Source organism: Rhinoderma darwinii, chromosome 1 (genome assembly GCF_050947455.1).
Source record: "Rhinoderma darwinii isolate aRhiDar2 chromosome 1, aRhiDar2.hap1, whole genome shotgun sequence".
Taxonomy (NCBI): Eukaryota; Metazoa; Chordata; class Amphibia; order Anura; family Rhinodermatidae; genus Rhinoderma; species Rhinoderma darwinii.
In genome coordinates, this window is record NC_134687.1 from 222690426 (window position 1) to 222711147 (window position 20722).

A 20722-nucleotide genomic window follows, 5' to 3' on the forward strand; every position below is an offset into this window, starting at 1 on the left:
AATCTGCGCTTCAAAATCCAAATGGCGCTCCTTCCCTTCTGAGCTCTGCCGTGGGTCCAAACAGCAGTTTAGTACCACATATGGGGTATTGCTGTAATCGGGAGAAGTAGCTTTACAAGTTTTGGGGTGCTTTTTATTCTTTATTCCTTGCAAATATCTTTTTTTTTTAAAATATTTTTTCAGAAAAAAAGTAGATTTTCACTTTCACAGGCAAACTCCAATAAATATAGCAGAAGACCTGTGGGGTCAAGATGCTAACTATACCCCTAGATAAATACCTTGAGGGGTGCAGTTTCCAAAACCGTGTCGCTTTTGGGGGATTTCCACTGTTTTGGCACTGCAAGAGCTCTTCAAACCCGACATGGTGCCTAAAATATATTCTAAAAAAAGGCCACAAAATCCACTAGGTGCTCCTTTGCTTCTGAGGCCGGTATTTCAGTCCATTATCACACTAGGGCCACATGTGGGATATTTAAAAAAACTGCAGAATCTGGGCAATAAATATTGTGTTGCGTTTATCTGGTAAAACCTTCTCGGTTACAGAAAAAAATGGATTAGAAATGAATTGCAGCAAAAAAAAAAAAAATGTGTCAATTCCCCCTCTACATTGCTTTAATTCCTGTGAAACGCCTAAAGGGTTAAGAAATTTTCTGAATGCTGTTTTGAATACTTTGAGGGGTGCAGTTTTTAATATGGGGTGATTTATGGGGTCTATCTAGTACAGAAGGCCCTCAAAGCCGCTTTAGAACTGAACCGGTTCCTGTAAAAATCGCCTTTTGAAATTTTCTTGAAAATGTGAGAAATTGCTGCTAAATTACTAAGCCTTGTAACGTCCTAGAAAAATAAAATTATGTTAAAAAAACTATGCAAATATAAAGTAGACATATGAAATATGTGAAATAGTAACTATGTTGTGTTGTATTACTATCTGTTTTACAAGCAAATACATTTAAAATTAGAAAAATCATAATTTTTGCAAATTTTCTAGAAATTAAATAAGCAATGAATTTATTGACCAAACTTTTCCACTAATATAAAGTACAATATGTCACGAGAAAACAATCTCGGAATCGCTTGGATAGGCAAAAGCATTCCGGAGTTTTTACCACATAAAGTAACACATGTCAGATTTGAAAAAATGGGGCTGGTCCTGAAGGCCAAAATGAGCTCGGTCTTGAAAGGGTTAAAGGATCTGCTGCTAACATCTTAATGCCAGATACCCCAGAGCAGCTTCAGAGGTCTTGTGGAGTCAATGCCTTAACAGGTCAGAGCTGTTTTGCGGCACGAGGGGGACCTACACAATATTAGGCAGGTGATTTTTAATGCTATGAATAAACTATTTTGATTTGGTCATTTTATTTGCTCATTACTGCTTGCCATGTGTCGACAATTTTGAATTAACCCTAAGGGTATGTTCACACGCCCTATTTACGGACGTAATTCAGGCATTTTACGCCTCGAATTACGCCTGATAAAACTCCCCTAATATGCCTACAAACATCTGCCCATTGCTTTCAATGGGAATTACGATGTTCTGTTCCCACGAGCCTTTATTTTACGCGTCGCTGTCAAAAAACGGAGCGTAAAAAGACGCTCCGTAAAAAGTAGCATCTCACTTCTTGAGGCGTTTTTTGGAGCTGATTTTTGGGGTGCATGGGACTTATTGATTCATTTTTATTATGACTTTTTTGGGGGGAAATGGAAAAAAATTGCAATTTCGCCATTGTTTTTTACGATGTTCACCTTGCGGTTTAAATTACATATTAACTTTATTAATTGAGTCATTACGGTCGCGGCGATACCATATATGTGTACTTTTATTTATTTTTTACACTTTTACTAAATAAAACCACTCTTTATGGAAAAAAATGTTGTTGTTTTTTTTTTTTTTTTTTACTGTAATTTTTATTATTAATCTTTATTTCACATTTATTACTTATTTCATTAGTCCCGCTAGGGGACTTTACTGTGCGATATTCAGATCGCTGCTATAATGCTTTGGTATACTTCGTACACCAGAGCATTATTGCCTGTCAGTGTAAATCTGACAGGCAATCTATTAGGACGTGCCTCCGGCGCGTCCTAACGGGCATATGTCCAGGGCAGACTTGGGGGCTTTTATCAAGCCCCCGGCTGCCATGACACCCCATCGGAGACCCGCGATTGCATTTGCGGACCGCCGATTGGTGACAGGGGGAGCTCACTCCCTCTGTAAACAAGTTAAATGCCGTGGTCGCTGTTGACGGTGGCATTTAACAGGTTGTTGGAGCAGGAGCCCGGCTGTCATCAGACAGCAGAGCCCCGGCTCCAGCCTGCACAGGACACCCGTGCAGGACTTAGACTAGGCCAACGTCAAAAGGCGACGGCCTAGCCTAAGGCCCCTTAGTGACCCCCGTGAAAAGGCGTATTGGTGGTCACTAAGGGGTTAATAACCAGCAAGGGTGTAGCTATAGGGGATGCAGAGGTAGTAGTCGCACCTGGGCCCTGGCACCTTAGAAGCCCATAGGTCCCTGTGCCGTATAAGAAGACGCCAGGGTTATAAATGGCACTAGGTAGGTGGGGGCCCTGTTACAGATTCTGATTAGGGCTCCGGTGCTTTACGTTACGCCTCTGATAGTCATTCTCTGAAGCATCTCATTGTGTTGGTCTGTATCACACTGCGGTTTACAAACTATATATGCGCTTACCTGGAATTAAATGTTTTTGTTTTTAGGAGCAAGTTTGGGAATTACAAGTGATGGATTTTTTGAGCTTGAAGACTTACCCAGGTATATATATTTTTTTTACTTTACCATTAACCCCTAGCGACATCCGCCATACATGTATGGTGAATGTGCGCTCTGTCAACATGGAGCTGGCTCAGGAACTGAGCCTGCACCATACCCTGCAGGTGCCAGCTGTCTTGTACAGTTGACACCCACCTGCAGTGGCCGGTATCGGAGATACAATAGCAACAGTGGTGTCTGAGCGGTTGTCTTTCCCCTAATCCCCTGCCAGGTCTGCCTTCTATGATCTGCTACTAAGCATTGCCATAGGCAGAGCTTAATATAAGAAGACAGAATAGACAACCCACTGCAATACATGTGTATTGCATAAGTGATCCCTCGAAGGGAAAAATAAAAAAGTTATGGCTCTCGGAATATTGTTTTTATTTTGTAGAAGTAGTAAAACATAACAACCATATAAATATGGTATCGCCAGAACCACGTTACTCGCAAAATAAAGTTAGTGTAATTTTTAGCGCACAGTGAATGCTGTAAAAACGAAACCCCAAAATCTGGGCTGCGATACATCAATTCTAGATAACCAATTTAGACTCAGAGGAGGGGGACAATTAAATCTTTAATGCTGTTTGCAGGCTCCTCATATTTGGCAGTTGCCGGTCTCTGTACTTGACATGGAGATAACACTGTGTGCAGGGGTGTAACTAGGAAAGACTGCCCCCCCCCCCTAGGTGCCACACGCAGCCCCACTTATAGATAGTGCCCCCTGTAGATTGTGCCATACAGCCCCCCTGTAGACCGTACTATACAGCCCACCCTGTAGAGTGTCACACCCCACTTGTAGATTGCACCCCTCACCTCCCCCTTGTAGATAGCGCCATACAGTGCCCCCTGTATATAGTGCCACACAGCCCCTCTCTCTTGTATAACAGTGCCATGAAGCCCACCCTTAGTAGATAGTGCTACACAGCACCCCCCTTCGTAGATGGTGCCCCACAGCCCCCCCATAGTATATAGTGCCACCCTGCTCCCCCTGCCTTGTATATAGTGTCACCCTGCTCCCCCCACCTTGTATGAAGTGCCACCCTACTCCCCCACCTTGTATATAGTGCCACACAGCCCCCCCCAAAAAAAATATATTGTACTTACCTTGCCCCGTTCTTACGACGCTCCGGTCAGGACACATGCATAGACTAGCTTGATGCAGTGACGTCATCACGCCGACCTGCGCAGGGAGTCTTCCCAGCACCTTATAGGCTGCAGCCTCAGGCCCGATTCTAGCTTTTCTGCTGCCTGAGGCGGAAATTTAAATGCCCCCCCCCCCCCAGATTTTGATCGACATACCCCTGGCTGTTCTATATCACTACCAGCCTCCTCAAACTTTTGCGGATGCGCCGTTGCCTTGTACTCCTCAGTGCAGCGATGAAGCCGGGCACAGTACACCTCACTACACGGTGCGTGCCCAAGTAGTACAAGTCAATGGTGCATCCGAGAAAGTTGTATCAGCCAGGGGGATGTCAATCAAACATGGAAAGGTGGGTTTGGAGGCAGGACTTTGTGACTCTTCAGGATAGCGGCACCGCCCCATCACCCTTTAATGAGTAATTAGCATATAGTGTGCGCCGTTTTAAAAGTTGATTTGATAGATTTTGCTGCATCTGAAAAAAACATACTATGGAATGTTTGGAAATATTGTCAGGTCATGTATTACCGCATGATGGCGGTTAAAGGGGTTAAAACTACCAGACAGGTTCCCATTAAATATACAATGAATTTAAAACAACTCCATCTGCCCTGCAATTTTGTTATTATAAATATATCCTATATACAGCATCAGAACCAAGCTCTGACATATACGGCTCCAGAACTCAGCCAGAAACATATATACAGCGCCAGAACAAATACAGCTTCATTTAGCGCAACCCCGGGCATATAGGTTTGTACGGCGTAAAACTACAGCTCCCGGCATGGCCCAAACAATGGTAAGGATATGCTGGGAGATGCCGTTTCACAAAAGAAAATCCTATCCTCATCAAACCACCCATCATCCCGCTGCAGATCATACAGCAACTACAGTACTGATTAGAGGCAGAATAAACATTTACATTAAGGCCTTATTCACACGAACGTGTTAAACGTCCGTGTGACGGCCGTTGAAACAAAGGCCGTCACACGGACCTAAATAATTCAATGTGGCCGTTCACACGGCCGTTGTCTGTGAGAAAATAAGACGTCCTATTTTTTAACGCATCCCTCCATAGACTCTAGTCTATGGGGGATGCGTGATATCGCATCCCGCAGCGCAGAGCACGGATGCACCTTGGACGTCAAAAACGGCAATTTTTCACGTCCGAGATGCGCAACGCCCGTGTGAATCTAGCTTCAGGGCTAGTCCACACGCACAGGAATTGCCGTGTTTTTTCCGGCCGGAATTTCGGATAGAATAAACGCAGCAGAATATAGTAGCAGCATAGTGGATGAGACTTAACAAATCTCATCCATACGTTGCGTAAAATTTCCGAGACGAAATTGACCTGCGGTGCGTATTTTTCAAACCGCAGCATGTCAATTCCTGCTACGGAAAGTGTCCAGAATTGCTGCGTTTTTCAGAGGAGATGTCTCCATCTCCTAACATTGGAAAAAACGCAGCAATTTAAGCATCTCTGCCGTACAAACCGCAGGAAATGGTGCGTTTTTGCCGCAGCGGACAGCCTTTGACTTACAACGGAATTTCTGCAGCAATTCCGTTGAATGTGGACAAGCCCTAAGTGACTCACCGGTGAGGTCTCAGATTCTAGTTTTCTCTTCTCCATCCGGTCCAAACCTGTATGATGATTTGTTCTGGCCACAGCCCATTTCTGCAGTTTTCTGCTCAGATGTCTTCACCTTCTCACTTTTGAAACATTTCTGCACCTATAAACGAAGATAAAATTCTCAACACCCCTAAATATAATAGCACCATACACTACACCTCCAATTATAATAGCGCCATACACTGTGTCCCACACACACACACTGCCCCCTGTAGATAGTGACCCCGATAGAGCCTCTGTAGATAGTGCCCTACATAGAAGCCCCTGTAGATAGTGCCCCACATACAGCCCCCTGTAGATAGTGCCCACATATGGACTCCAGAGCTGTAAGGCAATAGTTCTAACTACTGAGCCGCCGTGCTGCCCTACATTTAGCTCCCCCTATAGATAGTACCCCACATATAGCCAACCTCTGTAGATAGTGCCTCATATATAGCTCCCACTGTATATAGTGTCCCACATACAGCCCACCCCTGTAGACCGTGCCCTACATATAGTCCCCCTGTAGATAGTGCCCCACAGGTAGCCCGCCACTGTATATAGTGTCCCACATATAGCCCACACTTGTAGAGAGTGCCCTACATATAGCTCCCTCTGTATATAGTGTTCCACATCCCCACATATAGACCCCTCCCCTGTAGATAATGCCACTCAGTTTTATTGGGAAAAAAAACTAAAACGTTACATATTCACATGATCTTGTTCTGGTGCCGTCCGGTGGCAATGCAGATCTGCTTTCTTCTGAGCAGGTCTGCTGAGGCTGAACGACGCAAGCGCCGCTAGCGTCGTTGAAAGGCACCGATTGTCAGGGCAGAATGACTTGCCCCATCAGATTGATGACGTCATCGCGCCGCTTCCGTTGACAACGGAAGCTGCGCGATGAGGTCATCAATCTGCTAGCGTCGTTGAAAGGAGCTGATTGGCCTGCCAATCAGCGTCATTGTAAGGCGCAGGCCATTTAGTGCTAATTCTTGTATTTGTACCTGCGTGCTATAGACGCAGGTACAATTAGTGCAAGAGGGGGTAGCGGCTTCTGGTTTCAGTGGCGCTATTAATTTTTATCTACATCCAGAGGACAAGTGAATGTGGCTGTCGCTAGCACCGGGGGTTAAATGTTAGAGGGCGGGCGACGCGGGCCCCGTAGTGTCGCTACCGGTGTAGCAGACACAACAGCTGCTAGCGGCACACGGGCATGGGGGGGGCCCTGTGTCGGCGGGCGGCACGGGCCCCCTCATGCCGATGGCCCCGTAGTTACACCACTGACTGTGCGTCACCATTTGATTTATTTTCTTGACTAGATCCTTTTTGATTCTTAGAATTTCATACTTTTGTTAGACAGGGAAAAAATTCACCAGTGAACACAGTGGGGGGAAAAGTAAAGTCACAATTTGCGGTAGAAATAGCTTTTTTTGCGCTGTTCGTCGTGAAGCTAATGGGGCGGAACCACCCACAGTCCGACAAGTTTACCAAGATTTACGTCAGAACCTGGCGTAAATTATAACGCAAATCTACACCAGCTCATGACTGGCGTAGGTTCCACTTTCTTTCAGAGGCAGACGCCTCTGAATAAATTGGGTGCATTTTACTTTAGCTTTCGTTATATTAAGACTGGCGTATAAAACACCAGTCCTAATAAATTTCCCCCAATTTTCTTTTTGTGTTACAGGGTGGCACATGGACAGCTAAATGTAGTATTTTTGGCAAGAATCCTAAAAACAGCTGCAGAGGTCTTGACTTCCCTGTGATTGTAACGTTTGGGGAGTAAAAAAAATTGCGTTTAAATCGGACCTGCCATCTGTCCTGACACGTCTGTTCTAGTCATTATTTGTATTTCTCATAAAATAACAATTCTGGAGCATCTTTTATTAGAACTCTGTGCTGTGCTGCTCCTGTTATTCCTCCTGGAAACGTATGAATGAATTGAAAAAAAAAATGTATGTTGCCATTGCCCTTGTCAATAGGGTATGAACCTACACGGTCCAACCATTCTAAAATGGTCTCTGATTTACATTTTACTTCAACACTTAGTATTTGGTATCTTACCTCTACATTTAGCAATACAAGTAACTGCCGTGTATTATATACTTTTTCTAGACGAAGCGTTATTGTTGGTGCTGGTTATATTGCGGTAGAGATAGCTGGGATTCTTTCAGCTTTGGGTTCAAGAGCCGCATTGTTGGTTCGTCAAGATAAGGTATAAATGTATTCATTTTATTCTTTTCTGTAACCTCCTATTATAAGATGAGCTAGTTAATATATAAATAAATAAATATATATATATAAGAGGATAAATCCCGGCTAATGTGGACCACTAATAATCGACATGAATGTCTTCCAACCCATGCATACAAATATATTTGTTGTATATTAGTTCTAAGTACTTGAGTTATCCCCCTCTGTTGGGTTGCTAAAAAATATCTTTATTCATTACCTTGTAATAATATTGATTGGGTGACTACCAATATGGCACAGGGGTTGCCTTAGTCATGCAATGACTTTTTGTCTGGTCCTATATTGCTACATGACTATTCAGATTTACTGTTCAGAACTGTAGGAATTTTTTCTGATATTTTTAAAACTTGGAATTATTTCTAAGACTAAAACTAATATGTAATATGAGGCCAGAATTTAAACCTTGGAGAGTCTAAGGTGTAGGTGTTTCGGTTCTGTCATTTATAATGTATGTATCACTGCAGGTGCTGAGGACATTTGATTCCATGATTAGCGCAAACTGCACTGAAGAGCTTGAAAATGCAGGTGTTGATGTCTGGAAATACGCAGAGGTAAAGACGCCGCAGCTGTGGTGACCATTATGTATAGAAAAAAAGGGCCTACCTTTTTCCAGAAACAGCGCCACGCTGCAGCTCCGTCTGATTCCAGTGAACAGAGATAATCTGTATTACCAGACACCGCACATGGGCAAGAGTGGTGTGTTTCTGAAAAAAGTAATCTTATGTTGCATTCTTTATTTTCACACAGCAGATCCTTCTGGTCCTTTGGCTGCCGTATATACAATTTTTTCACATTTAAGGGCTGCCATATACAATATATGGACAAAAAAGTTTTGTGACACATCTCTTAATTTCAGTCAGTCCCATTGCCACATGTGTATAAAATCCAGCACCTAGCCATGCAGTCTGTCTTTACAAACATTTGTGAAATAATGGGTCGTTCTAAAGAGATCACTGAATTCCAGCGTGGTCCTGTAATAGGATGCCAGCGTTGTAACAAGTCAGTTTGTGAAATGACTTCCCTCCTAGATATTCCACAATCAACTGTGAGTGGTATTATTGTGGAGCGGAAGCGTTTAGGGAGCACAGCAACTCAGCTGAGAAGTGACAGATCATGTAATGTTAGAGCGGGGTCGCCTTGTGTTGAGGCGCAAAAAGTACATAGAAGTCGCCAACGCTCTGCTGACTCAATAATTGTAGATTTCCAAACCTCCTCTGGCATTAACATCTGCACAAAAGCTGTGTGCCAGGAGCTTCATGGCATGGGTTTCCATGGCCGAGCAGCTGCATGCAAGCCTAACATCACCAAGCACAGTGCCAATTGTCAGATGGAGTGGTACAAAGCACACCACCACTGGTCTCTGGAGCCTTGGAAACCTGTTCTGTGGAGTAATGTATCACCCTTCTCTATCTGACAGCCTGATGCAAAAATTTGGGTTTGGCGAATGCCAGGAGAACGTTACCTGCCTGACTGCATTGGGCCAACTGTAAAGTTTGGTGGTGGAGGGATAATGCTATGGGGTTGTTTTTCAGGGGTTGGTCTAGGCCCTTGGTTCCAGTGAAGGGAAATCTTAATACTTCAGTATATTAAGACATGTTGGACAATTGTATTCGTTCAACTTTGTGGGAACAGTTTGGGAAAGGTCCTTTTCTGCTCCAGCATGACTGTGCCCCAGTGCACAAAGCAAGGTCCATAAAGGCATGGTTGGGGGAGTTTTTAGTGTGGAAGAACTTGACTGGCCCACACGAAGCCCTGATCAACGTTGGGATGAACTAGAATGGAGATTGCCACCCAGGCCATCTCATCCAACATAAGTGTCTGGCCTCACAAATGCTCTTTTGGATGAAAAGGCAAAAAGTCCCACAGACACTCCAAAATCTTGTAGTAAGCCTCCCCAGAAGAGTGGAAACTGTTTTAGCTGTAAACGGGAGAACGAACTCCATAATAACGCCTATGGATTAAGAATAAGATGTCATAAAAGCTCCTGTAGGTGTGCCAATACTTTTGTCCATGTAGTGTATGTATGTGTGTGTGTGTGTTTTTATTTATATATATATATATATATATATATAATCTCTTAGTATAAGCCCTCCGTGCAGCCAGGAGACTATAGGTCCTAGTCATGTAGGCATAAGGGTTTATTTTTTTCAGAGCCATAAGTAGAAGAGCCAATTTCAGCCCAAGTTTACTAAATCCAATTTTCATGTTGTTCTGGGTATTGGCACTTTAAATATTATTAATCTAATGATTCTCTAAATATAAAGGTAAGGCCTCATGCACACGACCGTAGTCACGTTTTTTGAACAGCCGTCACACGGCCGGGAAACCCTGTCATGTGAATAGTGCCTTAGGAAGTGAACATTGCAGACAGGGAACAAATAGGTCTACAGGTAGACCTACAAGGCCATGCCCTGCTAATAAATAACGTTTACATAGTAATCGCTGCACAACAACACATAAGAAAATAATAATAACTTGGATATTGGTACTCAATCTAGTTCCAAAAAATGGCAGTATCCGAAGATAAAGATTGTTGGTCTTACCATATGGGTTACCATAAATCTACAAACTGTTTATTTGATGGTTCTGTTACTACAGGTGAAGTCCGTTAACAAGACAAGTACAGGTCTAGACATCAATGTTGAGTGCTCTGTGCCGGGACGCAAACCAACAGTGAGAACTATCCAGGACGTTGACTGCTTGCTGTGGGCTATTGGAAGAGATCCCAACACTGAGGGTCTGAACCTGGAGAAACTGGTAAAGTTGGCGTCTGCCTGTAGATCATAAAATCTTTACTTATTTGTATTTTATTTTTATGTTTTTGGAATTAGTGAACATAGAAAAAATCGATTCTAACCTAATACCTTCCATCATATTAAACTATACAACTATAATCCGTGGGAGGATATATAAAAATATACATTAAATATGAATATTGGGTCTAGAGACTGCAAATGAAGATAATTTTTTATATTAGTTCTTTGGGACTATGGTATTTATAGCATTTTGCCATATCTGCTTTTTTTTTTTTTTTTTTTCTTTTTTCGTTTTATATTAATCCTTTGCATTGACTTTATCTTTAGTACAAAAAGGTAAGATTTCTTTACACAAATCATTGTGATCTGCTTTAACTTTTTCAGGGTCTTGAGTTAGATGAGAAAGGCCATATTGTGGTGGATGAGTTTCAGAATACCAGCCGGAAAGGAATTTACGCTGTAGGTGACGTGTGCGGTAGAGCACTTTTGACACCAGGTAAAACAATAGGAATCTTAATTTACGTTTTTAAATTTCTAAGAAAAAGCAAGGCAAAGCTGTAACAAGTATTGGCAAAGCCTTTAAAGTGCTTAGATACAGACGACTGCTGACAGGCCTCTCCTGCAGAAGGGCTATCCGCATGTCCGTTTCAGAGGATCGGGGGGGGGGGAGGGGGCTTACAATATCCTGAACTCCTGTACAGTGCCCATTATTCTGACTACCCTTATATATTTTATAGGTGCTTGTATCTGAAGTGCCACTGTCTCATGACAGAGGTTCCCATGTTTTTCCTATGATACAATATGTTACATACAATTTTTGTAATCTATGTATATATGTTAACCCCTTAGAGAGAATCTGTCATTTATCTATGCGGAACTGTCTGAGGGCAGCATAAAGAAGTGTCAGAGTGATTTCAGTGGTCTGTCACTAATTAGGTAGTGTTACAGGGGTTGTCCGGGATAAAATGACTATGTGTTAATGCTTGTAAATTATAAATATAAATACATTTGTAACCTACTTACATTTTCCAAAGTGGCCCCGTTTCCAGATCCTGCCGTGGGGTACTTGACGGGTGACGTCACTCTCTGGCCGCTGTGTTGATCTTCAATTATTTTCCGGGTATACGAAACGTCACTTGTGACGTGGTGTATATCGGCTAGTTCTGTTGTAATGCGTATGCACGGCCCCGACTGTTATCTCGAGAACAGCAGGGAACGCGAGAACAGCAGGGACCGCGCATGCACATTACGTGCTGTGCAGCAGAACAGCCCATACGCGGCACGTCACAAGTGACGTGTCGTATACCCGGAAAATAATTGAAGATCAACACAGGGGCCGGAGCCAGTGCAGACAGTGACATCATCCGTCAAGTTCCCCACGGCAGGATCTGGAAACGGGGCCACTTTGGAAAATGTAAGTATCTTACAAATGTATTTACATTTATAAATTACATGCATTAACACAAAGTCATTAAATCTCAGACAACCCCTTTAACCCCTTAGTGACCACCAATACGCCTTTTCACGTGAGTCACTAAGGGGCCTTAGGCTAGGCTGACGCTTTTTCACGTGAGCCTAGTCTAAGTCCTGCACGGGTCTCCGGTGCAGGCTGGAGCCGGGGCTCAGCTGTCTGACAGCTGAGCTCCTGCTCCAACGCCCGCGATCGAAGTTTACTTAGATCGCGGGCGTTTAACCCGTTAAATGCCGCCGTCAATAGCGACCGCGGCATTTGACTTTGTTTACAGAGGGAGTGAGCTCCCTCTGTCACCCATCGGCAGCCCGCAAATGCAATCGCGGGTCTCCGATGGGTTGTCATGGCAGCCGGGGGCTTGATAAAAGCCCCCAGGTCTGCCCTGGACATATGCCTGTTAGGACACACCGGAGGCACGTCCTAACAGATTGCCTGTCAGATTTACACTGACAGGCAATAATGCTCTGGTATACGAAGTATACCAGAGCATTATAGCAGCGATCTGAAGATCGCACAGTAAAGTCCCCTAGTGGGACTAGTGAAATAAAGAATAAATGTGAAATAAAGATTAATAATAAAAATTACAGTAAAAAAAATAAATCAATTTTTTTCCATAAAAAGTGGTTTTCTTTAGTAAAAGTGTAAAAAATAAATAAAAGTACACATATATGGTATCGCCGCGACCGTAATGACTCCATTAATAAAGTTAATATGTAATTTAAACCGCAAGGTGAACACCGTAAAAAAAAACGCAAAAAACAATGGCGAAATTGCAATTTTTTGCCATTGCCCCCCCAAAAAGTCATAATAAAAATGAATCAATAAGTGCCATGCACCCCAAAACAGTATCAATCAAAACTACGTCTCGTCCCGCAGAAAACAAGCCCAAAAAATCACTACATTGATGGAAAAATAAAAAAGTTACGCCTCTTGGAAAGCAACGATGCAAAAACAAATAATTTTAGTTCAAAAGTGTTTTTATTGTGCAAAAGTCGTAAAACATAAAAAACCTCTACATATGTGGTATCGGCGTAATCGTACCGACCCATAGAATAAAGGTAACATGTTATTTACGTCGCACAGTGAACGGCGTCAATTTAAAAACGCATAGAACAATGGCGGAATTTCAGGTTTTTTTTTATAATCCCCCCCAAAAAAGTTAAAAGTTAATAAAAAAATTATATGTACCCAAAAATGGTACACATGTTTATATTCTGTACTGTAGTTGCCATAGCAGCAGGAAGACGATTGGCCTACCGATTGTTTGAAGGGCAGGAGGATTCCAAGCTTGACTATAATAACATTCCAACAGTGGTCTTCAGCCATCCACCAATAGGAACTGTAGGACTTACAGAAGGTGAGAAGTTGCATAGGCGAAGAAACTTGTTTAAGTAAAGTCTATTTTATAATATGACTATTCTCAAGCCATGCAATATTTGGCATCTTCATATATGTTTAAGATTTACTGAGGATTCGAAATATTTGAGCAGAGTAACTGTTTTAAAAAGAAAAGGAGCTTTAGGGTGGATTCACACGTGACATTGCAGATCAGTCTCATTTATCTAAATGGAACTTGTAGAAATCCATGTGTTTGCTGCAGAAACAACCCCATTCAGATGAATAGAACTGATTTGCAATTTCTGTAACAAAATCTGCCACGTGTGAATCCACCCTTAAAATGCAGGCTTGAACAAACCAAAAGTTGAACAAATGGAAGGCCCTACATTTACAAATCAAATAGTATTTGTTTAGCTTCTATTTTTTTATGTTTCTATAAATACGTCAAAGATTATAATTTTGGCTCCACTCACATTTGCGTTGGAGGCTCAGAAAAAAAATCCATCAGATTTTCCGTCTGTGATAATCTTCCCTCCAGGCACCGGGTGTTATGCAGTGCTCGGTGCCGGAAGCAGATGACTCCGTACACTGTCTAGTGGCCGTGCTGGGTTACTGCAGCTCTTCACTTGAATAGGAGCAAAGCTGCAGTACTGCAGCAGAGCCGCTATAACTGGAGCTATGACTGGAGCCATCTGCTTCCGGCACCAACCACTGCATAACATCTGGTGCCCAAAGCCAGCTGGAACAGCTGATCGGTGTCGGGACCCCACCAACAATGATGTCAAGGGCTTCCCTGAGCACAGCGGGGAATTATCGGCGAGCGGAGAAGCTCCCTGCCTGATAGTTCCCTCCTTCAGTATTAAGTTCAACTGTGTCTGCGTCCTGTAGACGCAAACACAGTTTACAGCAGGACATACCCCCGGCTGCACGGAGCAGCGGGACACCGCCCAGAATCCGGGACTGTCCCGCTGAATCCGGGACGGGTGGGAGGGTAGTCATCCGGGTCTACGCCTGGAGTGGAATCCCTGGCAATGCTATGACCGGGGTTTCCGCTCCTAGCTCACATCCACCTTACCGCCGGGTGCTGCCGGAAGGTGGATGCGGCAGCAACCGCCGTTCATCCGGGCACAATTAAAATAGATAGGATACGGCGCCGGACCTCCATGGGAGCCGGAACTAAAAACGCTACAGGTAACTTTTTGGGATCCGGGTCCCAGGGAGGTCGAGCGTTGTATGGCGATACAACTGATGTCCCCTGTGCCAGAACAGATCCCATAGAAAGCTATGGGATCTGTTCTAGCATCAGTTTGCCTCCGGCTTTTCTTCAACACGCCGGAGGTAAACTGAAGCGGACGCCGGGCATATGTAAACGGCCCCATACCAGTTGGGGTGTGTCACTACACAGACTGACACTATCCAATCAGTTCTGACAGTCTCAGACTGTGCAGGGACACAACCCTTTGACATGGGGAATGGTAACACCCAGTTGTCAATTTATTCATATATTTCTAGGAGGAATAACAGAGGAACGGTACAACGTAGAGTTCTAAGAAAAGATGCTCCGGAATTGTTATTTTATTGGAAATACAAGTTTTTCCTAAAACAGACATTTAAGGAGAAGTGACAGGACCTCTTTAAGGATTTCAATGTTCAATACCATGGATACTGTCCAGAAGTAGGATCGTAGTATCTGTGTGTCTAATATGTAGATTAATCACGTCATCTCTCAAGTATATATGTGCTTATTGTGCAATATCTTTTCTTATTTGTCTTTGTTAGAGGAAGCAGTAAATGCCAAGGGTAGGGAGAATGTCAAGATTTATACAACTTCTTTTTCACCAATGTATCATGCCATAACTAGAAGGAAAACAAAATGTGTTATGAAGCTGGTCTGCGTGGACAAGGAGGAAAAGGTGAGATTGGAGCTTCTTTGACCCCTTCTTAATTGTCTGGAAAGTCCTTCTGAAGGAAATTAGTTCTAGGTATCACGATAGACTGCACTTCCACGTTTGTTACCATCCCCAGCATTGGGCTATCACAGCAGCAGCCAAGTTTAGTTTTGGCATATGTACAGCGCTGCGGAATATATTGGCGCTATATAAGCAATATAAATACTTTTGCTCTGCTTTATTTGAAAGCTTTACATTCTGCTTTTTGTCTCAGGTGGTAGGACTGCACATGCAAGGACTCGGATGTGATGAGATGTTGCAAGGATTTGCTGTCGCCATCAAAATGGGAGCTACCAAAAAAGACTTTGATAACACAGTTGCCATTCACCCAACTTCTTCAGAGGAACTGGTCACACTACGTTGAAGTTGCCTCGTGCCTTGAACAAGAGTAGTGATTACTAGAGCATTATTTATGTCTACTGCGCACGGATTCCACACACGCACTCCATCCTTCTTTATAAACCTGTTTCTTGCTTCTCTGTCCTAGTCATCTTAAGCTGATCGGACGAACTCTAAGATATATTTTTGAGGTGCCCTTTAATAAACTTTTTGAAGTACTGTAGTATTGGATTTAAACAAATATCAACCGTGTTCATGATGGGAAAAAATAAATTCTGCTAATATTTATAGTTGATGTTTTATATCCGTGTTTTGTAAGTGGAGTATTCGACATTAGAGTACATAATATAGATATCGCAATAGCGGTTTGTGGTAGTTATGTCTGTCGAAAATCTGGTTTATCAGCCACAGCATCTGACTTACGAGGGCCAATACTAATGAACCATAAACATCGGGGCAAGGTAAAGGGTGGATGAGCTGCAGAATATGTGTTTTAAGCTCTTCAAAGGTATTGTTGAGATATTACTGTTAGCTAAAGCATTGTTGACTGTTAGATGTTTCATAGTGGGGTGTGGTAGTGCACATTTAACATTGCCCATCGATACACTCCTTCTTATCCAACAGTGCATTAAAGGGGTTTTTCAGTCCTAAGAAATTGATTGCCTATCCTCAGGATAGGCAATCGATATCTCATCGGTTGGGGTCCGACTCTCGGCACCCCTGCCGATCAGCTGTTTTTAAGGGGCTGCAGTCGTAATTAAAGGGAAGCGGCGCTCGTTCAAGCGCCACGGACCCTTCAAAACAGCTGATCAGCGGGGGGCATGAGTCAGACCCCGACCAATGAGATGTTGATGGCCTGCCCTTAAGATAGGCCATCAATTTCTTAGGACTGGAAAACCTCTTTTAAGGCTTGATTCACATGTTCGGTCCTTAAAGGACGGAACGTATTTCGGCCGCAAGTCCCGGACCGAACACAGTGCAGGGAGCCGGGCTCCTAGCATCATAGTTATGTACGACGCTAGGAGTCCCTGCCTCTCTGTGGAACTACTGTCCCGTACTGAAAACATGATTACAGTACGGGACCGTTGTCCCGCAGCGAGGCAGGGACTCCTAGCATCGTACATAACTATGATGCTAGGAGCCCGACTCCCTGCAGTGTGTTCAGTCCAGGACTTAAGGCCGAAATACGTTCCGTGCATTACGGACCGAACATGCTCGTGTGAATCCAGCCTTACACTTCCACTGAAAATGTCAGAGTTCTGCTACGCCACCCAAACATCAACAACTCCGCTTCTTGCCAACCTACAGACCGTAGAACCGGAGCAGATGGAAGGGAGTACAGCTATTCTTACGCTACTGTTTGGGTTCATTCTGTCAGGTTTACATTCCTTTTTGACAGCCAGATTAGAGTAGTCTGTTGGGCTATACTTCAAATAACTAAAGTATAACGGATCCAGCATAATTCTCATGGTTCAGGGTTATAACGAAAAACATAACACTAGTGTGACCAAGCCTAACACATGCCTGCAGGATCTGACAATGTGCAAGGTTGTTTCATTTGATTATTTCAGATGCATTAGTGCATCTGGCCGGTGATTCTGCTCTGGCGGTCATATGATGTGATATTACATTGGACTGTCAGCAGTACATGCACAGCCACGGTGCTGAACAAGAACATGTAAAGGGGGGTTACATTTAACAGATGGCACACCACAGATCTTGTTAATGGAGTCTTGACTAACTTCTTGAAACTTACACAAATAGGTACAACACAGGGGTAGGCATGCCTGAGACTGCTACAATCACAATTTGCCAAAGGAGCTCAAGCACAACTGTTCTTTACGCAGTTTCTGCAAAATTTCACAAAGGGGGAATGGAGACCACAAAGGACGCTCACTCTCACCACACACAAGGTGAGACATAACAAGGAAGGCGTGTAACAATTTAAAGAGGGCAGTACCACTCACATAGTTATTGAAGATATATTAGAAAGTGTTTTCTAATTTGGTACTGTGGCCACAATTCAAGGTTTTTCCTAAATGTTTGAATCTCATAAAATGATGTGCCCTTACAATGGCTGGGCCCCATTGCACAGTAATTGCCCATGTAGCAACCGGGTGACCACCATCTCTGTTAAAGTGAGCAGTAGATCCTTTTTCCTTCCAATGATATAAGCCCAAATAGTGCTGCTTTCTGTCTTGTACTGTAAATAATGTAATTACTGATAGTACTGCCTCTTCCTGTAAATGATGTAGGTACAGATAGAACTACCAAATAATATTAGTAGAGATGATACAGACTCTCCCTGTAAATGATGTAAGTACTGATAGTACTGTCTCTTCCTGTAAATGATGTAGGTGCAGATAGAACTACCTTTCCCGTAAATAATATTAGTAGAGATAATACTGTTTCTCCCTGTTAATGATGTAGGTGCAGATAGAACTACCTTCCCTGTAAATAATGTTAGTACTGATCGTTTACAGGGAGAGGTAGTACTATGTACTGGGAATATGGCCCCACTGAGACATGAGCTCAAATTTGGTACCTCATAGGAATGGATAGAGAGAATGAGCATACATATACTGTAGGATTCAGACAGTCAGAATGAGAGTTACTTCACCTAACGGCGGCTTGGAACGGAGGTCACAATTCTGCAATAAATAGCCTTGTAAGAGGTTTACCTGCACAACCTTTTTCCGGGAGGACGTTACAAACCATAGATACAGATAAAACATTTTCCCGGAGTGCTGCTTTGAGCATTTATCATCAGAAAGAGGCAATCATATTTTTTTTGAGAAAACTTTCATGTACAAGTGTTGATGGTCTGTATTTGGTACAGACATGAGCATACACTGAGGGCTACTTGACATTACTAGAACATTGTATTGGTACTCATTATACAAACTACAAGTGAGGACAGGAGTGGCAGACAATTGTCTTGTAAGAACAGACCTGTGCATCGGCATACAGAAATTCAGCATGTGCAAAGGAGAATTGGAAATACATATATAAGAAGCGAAACATTAGTGCATGTCCAGCTAAACGCTATCATTTCGATAATACAATTTGAACCAGATAGCAAAAGATCAACTGTGCGTCTGTTTGACGGTTCATTTATGACAATGATAACATGTTTAATATAGGCTCTACAAAGCCTGGGGTGAAATGTATCACACAGATACAAGCAATTTCTTCGGTCAAGCTTCAGGAAGACAAGTGCTCTAGTTAAGATTGGTATATGCAATATGAAACAAAGCGGAAACCAGCACTAGAACCGGCGAGCGGCTAAATAATGTCTAAAATAGTTTTTTCTTCTAAATAACTAAAATATTTAAATACAATTTTTGTCCAGATTGTGCAATGCAAAATAATCTATTTTGGTAGATGTTAAGGAAGCGCAAGTGAGTGATGCCGCTGTTTTCTATAGATCTAAACGAATATGTTGTAAGATATACAGAGCTATGCAAGATTGTAAAGTCAAAATACATGACGTAATAGGTCCGTGGACTGCAGAAAATTATTAAGGGGGATATCGCCACATCCAAATTTCCTGGGGAAAAAAATGTAAAATGTTTTAGCATACAGTTGGATCACTTTGATTTACACTTTACGGTTATATTTAGCTTTTATTTGATAATTGCATTTATTTCTGTATTGTAGAAATTATATAAAAATAGACATACCCCTACTATATTAAAGAGTGGATGTCCAGTTGTGAGTTTACAAATTGTATATAACTTACTGCTGTTTAGTAATACTGTAATGATGGGGGTAGGGAAACAGACAAGTGAGTCCTAATCTACCCGCCACTCAGTCCCTGCCTACTTGCAACGACCCGCCCTAGGCGACGGGGTACAACTGGGCGACGGTCGCTACGCTCAGTAAGTGCACAACAGACAAACAGACAAGGGTACACAAAGCTAAGGGAAATGGGGCAGTTGCCCACGGCAACACCGTGAGCAACAAGAGTGGTGAACGAGCCGAGTCAAACCAGGAGTGTACGAGGTACCAAACGCTGAGCAGGAGAGTAGTGAACAAGCCGAGTCAAACCAGGAGTGTACGAGGTACCAAACGCAGAGCAGGAGAGTAGTCAGTAAGCCAGGGTCAGAATGAAGCAGGGTCAAATAGTTCAGAAGCTGCAGCAGGGCCAGGAAACCAAACGAGAAGAATCACAAGCAAAGGAGGAACAGGAAAGGCAGGTATAAATAGACAGAGGGCGGGAGCTAGCTCCGTCTGGCCTGGCTGTGATAGGCTCTCCCACTCCTAAGCCTGCCATCCTGAGTTGTGGAAGATGGAGTCAGTCTCACAGACATAGAAGCAGGTGCAGACTGATTATCTATGGGCGTAGACACAGAAGCTGTGCCTGGCAGATCCTTTACAAATACTTTCTATTCCTTCTCTATACAATTTTTGTAGTTGTACTTAATGTGGAGGTATCATGGTATGTAAGGGCAGTATATTACAGGGACAGATCCGCTCTCATCCCAAATGTAACAATAACATATATGAGTGATCACAGTGGCCACATAGAACCAGAGTCCGGTGTATTGAAGAGGGGAGCACTCCTCCCGCCATCCGCACAGTAATTGATGGGCTGCTGTGTATGTGCATATACAGCAGCCAGCCCTTAATCTTTGCTGAGGGGGGGAACGCTCTTCTCATAAATACACTGGAGTCTAGGATCTATAGGTACACTGTATTCTCGGATTTCTTTTTTTAAATTCCACAAATCCATGAAATTTGCCTCTTTTTTTCAAGCTCTGTAGACCGTGGCATCATGGCTTCTGTTTTTACTAGGTAGTTTAATGCAGCAAACTACGCTATTCTGCCTGACAAAAACACCAGTGTGAACACAGTCTAGCAAAGCATTTTCCAAATGAAATCCCTGGGTTCCGTGGCAGGATATCTGAGGTTCAGCTGACTGATTTCTGGTAATTTCGACAGGATTGCACTGCATCAGCACCATTTGGAAACACACTCAGTGCATTGCAGTCAAGTATGAATTAATTTTTGGGCTCTGAGGTCTAAATTAATTTTGAGCCTGAATTAATTTCGGAGTCATGTGAATTTTTGGGTTGTGGCCCTTAAAAAGAAATGGGGC

General features: G+C 43.0%; 1 protein-coding gene across 1 annotated transcript in view; it reads left to right on the forward strand.

Moving 5' to 3' along the window:
- GSR (glutathione-disulfide reductase) overlaps positions 1–15904 on the forward strand; it is a 28237-nt gene extending 12333 nt beyond the window's left edge. The window contains exons 6-13 of the mRNA XM_075861846.1: positions 2714–2768; positions 7631–7730; positions 8233–8319; positions 10367–10525; positions 10909–11020; positions 13221–13352; positions 15113–15246; positions 15497–15904. Of these exons, the coding sequence (XP_075717961.1) occupies positions 2714–2768; positions 7631–7730; positions 8233–8319; positions 10367–10525; positions 10909–11020; positions 13221–13352; positions 15113–15246; positions 15497–15646 (929 nt within the window). The 3' untranslated portion in view covers positions 15647–15904. The remainder of the gene's footprint in view (positions 1–2713; positions 2769–7630; positions 7731–8232; positions 8320–10366; positions 10526–10908; positions 11021–13220; positions 13353–15112; positions 15247–15496) is intronic.
- Positions 15905–20722: the final 4818 nt, after the last annotated feature.